Source organism: Canis aureus, chromosome 21 (genome assembly GCF_053574225.1).
Source record: "Canis aureus isolate CA01 chromosome 21, VMU_Caureus_v.1.0, whole genome shotgun sequence".
Lineage (NCBI taxonomy): Eukaryota > Metazoa > Chordata > Mammalia > Carnivora > Canidae > Canis > Canis aureus.
Window position 1 is genome coordinate 1,679,966 of NC_135631.1, and position 7,542 is coordinate 1,687,507.

Sequence of the window (7,542 nt, forward strand, 5' to 3'; positions counted from 1 at the left end):
TCTTGAAGTACAGACAAGATTTGGAGAAGTAGACAAGACAGGAGATGTGTATTCCAGGCATGAGGCATCCTTTGTGCAAAAGTAGAAAGACATGAAGAAAAACATGGGATGGGGCTCCTGGGTGGCCCAGTCCATGAAGTGTCTGCCTTCAGCTCAGGTCATGATCCCAGGGCCCTGGGATAGAGCCCCACATCAGGTTCCCTGCTCAGCGGGGAGTCTGCTTCTCCCTCTCCCTCTGCCCATCCCCCAGCTCCTGCTTGCTCACTTGCTCTCTCTCTTTCTTGCTCTTTCTGTCAAATAAATAAGTAAAATCTTAAAAAAAAAAAAAAAAAAAAAAAAAAAAGGAAAACATGGGATGTTCCTGAATCCACAAATACTAAGACAGAGTCAAATCACTATGTGGGGAAGCGGGGAAAGAGGCTCAAATGATAAGCAAAGGCCAGTGGACAAGGACCTTGTAGATCACACTTGAATTTTACGCTGTTGGCAAAGAGGATGATTTCAAAGGGTTTTAAGAAGGAGAATTGACATGATCAGCAGGTTTTAGAAAGATCATTCAGCTGGCCTTCCTGCAGATGGCCAAGGAGGGCAAGCTAGGGACGGGAAGCTGTTCGGAGTTGGGTCTGGCCAGCCCAGGCCTGTGTCCTAAGTCACTGGCACTGGAGAAAGAAGGGAGCAGCTGTAGGTGTGGCCTCTGGAGGGCAAAAGGGGCTGCAATCAAAGTCTGGAACCGTTCACAGGTAACCACAGTCAGTAAAAAGCAAACATTTGAAGAACCAGGATGATCGTGGAGGAAATCAGGAAAGAACAGGGCCGTGGGAGTGCAGGAGAGAGAACAGTTCAAGAAACAAAAGGTCAAAAAGGTCAAAGCCATGAAGAGGGCAGGTGAGATAAGGCCTAAAGTGCCCATGGATTTGGCCATCAGGAGGATAAGACATGAGAGCAGCTTCAGGCGGACACAGACTCAGCCTGAGGCAACACATTCTCCAGTCTGATCTGAGGCTTGGGTTTCTCAGGGGCTTTCAGAGAAAGGCTTTATCTGTCTGCGTGTTTCTGTTTGGGTCGCCCTGAAGCCTGACCACAGAGATGGATGCTCTGGTCCACATGACCCTCTAGCTGCAGTGGGAGGAGCCCAGTGGAGCATCAGGAGTCCCAAGCCATGTGTAAGGGGCCTCAGGCCTCAGTTTCTCCTGGGGTGATAGGTCTGGGTGGACTCTGCAATTGCCTGGACTACTCAGGGCTCAGGTTCAGTGAGTGTGGCACAGGTAGCCGGGCCTCCACACCCTCTGACCTAGGTCCTCTTGTGGCTTCCACTTGGCACTCCGGGTTTCCTGCTGTCCAAGTGCCTCATTTGTGTGAGGTCAGTTCCAATGAGGAAAGCCACCGGGTTGAGAAAAGAGAATATTTACCTTTCCCACCAAGCTGATACCCAAGTAAATAGTGTGGTCCCATCCATGGAGCCCAGGCCCCACCCCTTTCCCTCCCTCCAGGTACAGCCTGGAGCATTTAAGAAGGCACCCCAATGAACATGTCTCACACAAGACCACTGGGTCCAGAGACAGGCCAGGGCCTCCTTCGCCAGCCTCCTTGCCAGCCTCCTGCCCATCATGAAGCTCGCTGTCATCCTTGCCCTGGTCACCCTGGCTCTCTACTGCAGCCCTGGTGAGTTCCCAGAGACCCCTCCCCCAGGCCAGGCTCAGGAACCCTTCCTGCACCCACCCTGGTTCTGCTTAGGACAGGGGACAGCTGTTTAGCTGGAATGCTGACTTCCAGCCAAGAAGCCGGGTCTGCGAACAGGCCTATCTCGGATACTTGGGGAGCACACTGAGCCGGGGAGGAAACCTGGAAGGGATCCCATCTTCCATAGCCAACAACTCAAGAATGACAGGGTCAAAACAGACTAGAGGCTGGAAAGGAGGAGATCCCGTATGGAGATTCCCGTAGGCATAATAATGAGCTCCTCAGAGCCCAGTCCTGGTGAGAGCCCAAGATGCCAAGAGACCTCGGTACAGTGCTGCCTTCACATTTGGGGTCTGCACACCACTCTGGCAGCCAAAGGGGCTAGAAGGAGCTACAGAGCCTCAAGTCTCCAAAAGAAATCCAAGCTAAGGCAAGATCTTCCATTCTGGGCTTAGAGGAATATTCTAGAAAGGGATCTTCCCTTTGGGAAACTGCCAAACCAGAGTAGAGTTTTCTAAACATTTTCGTCCTCTGCCAAAAAGATTAGGAGTCTCTGAATAGTTGCAGCTGTCACTATGAGGGAAGGAATGAGGGAGAGGGAGGGAGGGAGAGAGAGGGAGAGAAGGAGGAAGAGAGAAAGAGAGGGAGAGAGAGAGAAGGAGGAAAAGGGGGGAGAGAGAGAGAGAGAGAGAGCAAGGGGGATCCCACCTCTCTCAACCCCCGTGATCTTTTGGGAATTGGTTTTTACTCTGTATCAGCCTCTTCTACTGCTTTTAATAAACAAACACAAACAAAAAGGTTTTTGGGGTTTTGTTTTTTGTTTTTTTAGCCAATTTCAATTAATCCACTTTGAAAGTTTCATGACATCTATGGCAGTAGGTCTGATGACCCTGGGGGTTGGTGGCAGGAGAGTTGGAAAACCGAAACCAAGATGCACTGGGGACAAGTATTGTTCAGAGATATTTGTCTTTAAGGGGAAATAACATCATTTTGGACTGACATGTACAGTTGACCCCTGAACAGCATAGGGCTTCAGCGTGCTGACTGCCCCCCACACATTCAAAAATCGGCCTATAACTTTTGACTTTTAACTACTCCTAGCCTGCTCTTGACCAGAAACCTTACCAATAATATAAATCGCTGATTAACACATATTTTGTATGTTATATGTATTATATACTGTGTTCTGACAATAATACCCAACTTTTTCTTAGTTTTTTTCATTTTTTCTAGGCTATCCAGTTCATTCGTCTTTCCAAATTGTCGCAAATCTCAAAAAAGATTTCCTTTTTTTTTTTTTAAATTCTCTTTGGGGTATTCAGTTTTTTTTTTTTAAGATTTATTTATTTATGATAGACATAAAGAGAGAAAGAGAGGCAGAGACACAGGAGGAGAGAGAAGCAGGCTCCCTGCAGCCCGACGTGGGACTTGATCTAGGGACTCCAGGATCAGGATCGCACCCTGGGCCAAAGGCAGGCGCTAAACCGCTAAGCCACTCAGGGATCCCCTCAAAAAAGATTTCCAACACACCTATTGAAAAAAATTCACATGTAAGGGGCCCCAGGCAGTTCAATCCCATGTTGTTCAAAGGCCAATTGTACATTAATTAGATCTCAGTGCTGTGCATAGAGCAGGCAGCTCAGCAAGGTGGGGCTGAAATATGTTAGGGGGTGGATCTGGGATGCATGTGTATACTTGTCTGTGCACACAGGTAATAATAACAATAATAATATCTCCCATTTATTCAGCACCGACCATGTGCCAATCACTATTCTGAACCCCTTTTCATTCTTAACAATAACCCTGTGAAATTGGGATATTATTCCCATTTTACAGATGAGAAAGTGGAGCCACATAAAGATAAAGTACTTTGCCAGGTGACATAGTAAGTTGCAAAGCAGGACTCTAAGTTCTGGAGGGCATCTGACTTGGAGTGGCCACTTTGGGGTCCCTGGAGTCCAAGGCAGGGAAGCAGAAACTTTGCACACATGGCAAAGAATTCCAGAATGGGGACTGAGACTCAAGGCATAGGAACCAGTGACTGCCCCACATGTTCCTGGGGCAGGGGCCTAAAGGGGGAGCACAATCCAGGGAGCACTCCAGGCGGAGGGAACATAGTAGGGCCAGGCATGGACACAGAGGCTTGTGGGCCGGTGAGTAAGTGCACCACAGGGACCCAGAGCTCATGGAGGAAGCCTCTTCTGGGCCAGCTCAGGGGCTTGCACTTGGCCCACGCAAGTACTTCTTTCTGTGTGGCCCGACTGCCCCATGCTTCCCTGCACCAGCCACCTCCCCACCCCCGTGGCAAGTGGCTCAGACCATCACTAACCATTGGTAAGAGGCATGTTACTGGCAGAACAACAACCAGAAACCCTCGGTAGCCTCTTCCCAAACCCCACATTATGTAAAAGATCAGATCAGCAACTTCTTTCATCAGTGCTCTGCCTAGAACTCTAACGGAAAGAACAAATGGGGGGGGGGGGGAGCCTGGGTGGCTCAGTGGTTTAGCACCACCTTTGGCCCAGGGCGTGATCCTGGAGACCTGGGATCGAGTCCCACGTCAGGCTCCCTGCAGTGAACCTGCTTCTCCCTCTGCCTGGCTCTGCCTCTCTCTCTCTCTCTCTGTGTGTGTGTGTGTGTCTCATGAATGAATAAATAAAACCTTTAAAAAAAAGAAAAAAGGAAAGAAAGAACAAATGCACCCCGCCCCACCCCCACCCAAGAAGTGCAAGGAGGGTAAGCCACGAAAGGCTGGCTGCAACCCCAGGAAGTCTCCCCACAGTGCCCAGGAGCACCAGCAGACCTACATTCAGCGCCATCCCAGCGCTACCTCCTGCTGACAGGCCCCCCTGCTTACATCTGGGGCAGGCCCAGCCAGGGCCTGGCCAGCTTGGAAAGGAGCCTGACACATGTACTCTCTCTTTTCCCTGCTTCAGCTTCTGCAGAGATCTGCCAGAACTTTCTAAATGTCATCAAAGCCCTCTTCCTGGACACGCCTTCCAGTTACCAGGCTGCACTTGAATTTTTCAACCCAGACGCAGACATGAAAGATGCAATGATCCAGCTGAAGAGTCTGGTGGACACCCTCCCCTCAAACACCACCGAGAACATCCTAAAGTTCGCGGTACACAGCTCCCTTCATTCATGCTGCTTAGCAGTGGGTCCTCACTCCCTACCCTCCACCCCACCCCACCCCACCTCACCCTGGTCCCTGGGCTATACAGCCTTGCCCCATTTCTACTGACCCCTTTCTAATCCGGAGAGGAGAGTCCTGGTGCACATATTCCTCCAGGAAGCAGATTCAGTCATCTTACTTTTTTTTTTTAAGATGTTTTTATTTATTCATTTGTTCACGAGAAACACAGAGAATGGCAGAGACACAGGCAGAGGGAGAAGCAGGCTCCCCGCAGGGAGCCTGATGGGGGACTTGAACCCGGAACCCCGGGATCAGGACCTGAGCCAAAGGCAGATGCTCAACCACTGAGCCACCCAGGTGCCCCAATACTCTTACCCTTTTTAAGAGGCTTCCAAGAAAAAATCAAAACTCTTACAAGCTTAGCTCTTCTAGAGCTACTGAACCTCTGAATTGACATTGAAGTTTCTGCATGTAGACATCTTGGCCTAATTTTGAGGTTTGCTCACCATTGTATTGGGATGTTTATTTGTTTGTTTGTTTGTTTGTTTTAGGAGGCAGTCATAAAAAGCCCAGAGTGTGCTTAGGGTTTAGAAGCTGAAGATCTCCAACTGCTGAAGCTCCTGCTGCTCCCCAGATGCTTCTTCCACTCTGTCCCCAGCCTGGCTCCCCTCAATAAAGCATAAGCATCTCACACTTGTGCCCCCCACTCCACCTCTTTTTTGTTTGCCTGCTTGAGTGAGAAGATCCGCTACTGCTAGGGTAAGGATCACAGGTGCAAAGAGAAAGGCAGTAGCCATTGAAACATATCTCTGAGGGGCCCAGGTGACTCACTTCTGCCCCCCCCAACACCAGGCTAGCCACAAGAGGCGAGATGGTGTCCAGCACACACGCTCTTGCCTGGGCAGAGAGCCATCCAGGGCCCTGCTCAAACTTAACCCTACAGGAGAATAAAAAGGGGGTCCATATACAGTGGTGGCTGACCTCAGACAGACTCCTCACCCCCAGCCATTTACTGATGAAATTAACTAAGCTGTAAATATTGGAGTTAATTATGCTATCCAGACACACCTGCAAGCAGAGATGGCGCTTTGCAGAGAGTTGTGTAGCCCAAAGATAAATGGAAACGTCCATTTCAAGCATGTGGACAGAGTATCTGGGACCTTTTTGGGGCTGGATGGGCCTGCATCAGAGCGCCTCACATCACACCCAGCACACAACCACTCATGGGAGGAATCGGGTTCTTGTAACACACTCAGGCAACAAAACCTGGAGGGGGTATAGGGTTCAGTTCCTTGATTAGGGATCCAGGGTGTTCGGAAGTGCCTTGGAGGATGGCAGACCCTGACTTCTCAGCACCAGCAGGGAGTCATGTAAAGTCCTCAGAGAAGGTGGGGTTTTGTTCACTTCATATATGCTACATGAAATTATTTATCAAACTATTTAAGACTTTATTTATTTATTCATGAGAGATACAGAGAGAGAGGCAGAAACACAGGCAGAGGGAGAGGTAGGCTCCCTGTGGGGAGTCCGATGTGGGACTCGATCCCAGGACCCCAGGACCGTAACCTGAGCCAAAGGCAGACACTTAACCACTGAGCCACTCAGGCGCCCTCCAACTATTTTTTAAATGGTGCGGAGAATAGGGGGAAAAACCTGCTTATGTATTTTCTAGATGCTTTATCTGTCATCATGGTTACGACATTATATTTCCAGGTTTGTTTGGTTTGGTTTGGTTTGGTTTGAAGTAGTCTCCATAATCTGTGTGGAGCCCAACAAGGGGCTTGAATTCACGACCCTGAGATCAAGACCTGAGCTCAGATCAAGAGTCAGATGCTTAACCAGCTGAGCGACCCAGGCGCCCCTGTATTTCCAGGTTTAAGTTGCAAAGCCTACAAGTCAGACTGTCCATTCACATCAGTCCTACTTTCAAGACATATCCACCCAGAAGAGGATCTAGGGGGTGGGGAGTGGTGCCACAATCACAGGGCTGGTCAGCACCGGGCTGCTGCTGCCCACCACCCATGAGGTGATGCTCTTGCACAACGCCCTGCGCCCCCACGCCCTTCCCTGAGTCCCTGTTCAGTCAACTTTCCTGCAGAAATGGAATTGATCACCCCTTTCTTCTGTGGCAAAGGAGTCTTCGGGCATGGAACTAATCCCTAGGTCTTCAGTGGCACTTTGGATGTGCTCACAGTGGTGCTGGGCACTCTGAGGAAGCCAGGAGCAGATTTCATAAGCCAACAAGTATGCATAAAGCACTCGCTCCAGGCCAGAACTTCACGACAGCCCAAGTATGGCAATGTGAATGAAGCAGGGGCTTCCGCTCTCAGCGAGCCGAAGTCGAATGGAGAAGATCACCAGCTCTGGCAACGTGCGCAGGTAAATAAGAAAACAGGTAATTGAAACAGTGATAAAAACCATAGAAGAGACTTTTGGGTGGCTCAGCAGTTGAGCATCTGCCTTTGATTCAGGGCGCGGTCCCAGGGTCCTGGGATGGAGTCCTGCATCGAGCTCCCTGCATGGAGCCTGCTCCTCCCTCCGCCCATGTCTCTGCCTCTCTCTGTGTGTTTCTCATGAATAAACAAACAAAATCTTAAAAAAAAAAAAAAAAAAGGAAAAGAAATCCACAGAGTGATGTGAGCTGGGGTAGCTTAGACAGGCCAACTGTACCTCTTCTTAGGATTTGAACAGAGACTTGAAGTGATACAGGAGCCAGCCACTGGAGG

At 49.7% G+C, this 7,542-nt stretch overlaps 1 protein-coding gene across 1 annotated transcript; it reads left to right on the top strand.

The window, feature by feature from the left end:
• Nucleotides 1–1,508: 1,508 nt before the first annotated feature.
• Nucleotides 1,509–5,509, top strand: SCGB1A1 (secretoglobin family 1A member 1). The gene is made up of 3 exons (XM_077864309.1): nt 1,509–1,662; nt 4,617–4,804; nt 5,368–5,509. The coding sequence occupies exons 1-3, from the start codon at nt 1,608–1,610 to the stop codon at nt 5,398–5,400; spliced, it is 276 nt and encodes a 91-aa protein (XP_077720435.1). The 5' UTR covers nt 1,509–1,607; the 3' UTR covers nt 5,401–5,509.
• The last annotated feature ends 2,033 nt before the right edge of the window (nt 5,510–7,542 follow it).

What these genes read in the sequence shown, in the direction of transcription:
- SCGB1A1 (XM_077864309.1), top strand. Translation starts at nt 1,608, where the DNA reads ATGAAGCTCGCTGTCATCCTTGCCCTGGTCACCCTGGCTCTCTACTGC. An exon ending in GGCTCTCTACTGCAGCCCTG is followed by an intron (nt 1,663 to 4,616) that starts GTGAGTTCCCAG and finishes TCCCTGCTTCAG; the next exon opens with CTTCTGCAGAGATCTGCCAG. An exon ending in AGAACATCCTAAAGTTCGCG is followed by an intron (nt 4,805 to 5,367) that starts GTACACAGCTCC and finishes TGTTTGTTTTAG; the next exon opens with GAGGCAGTCATAAAAAGCCC.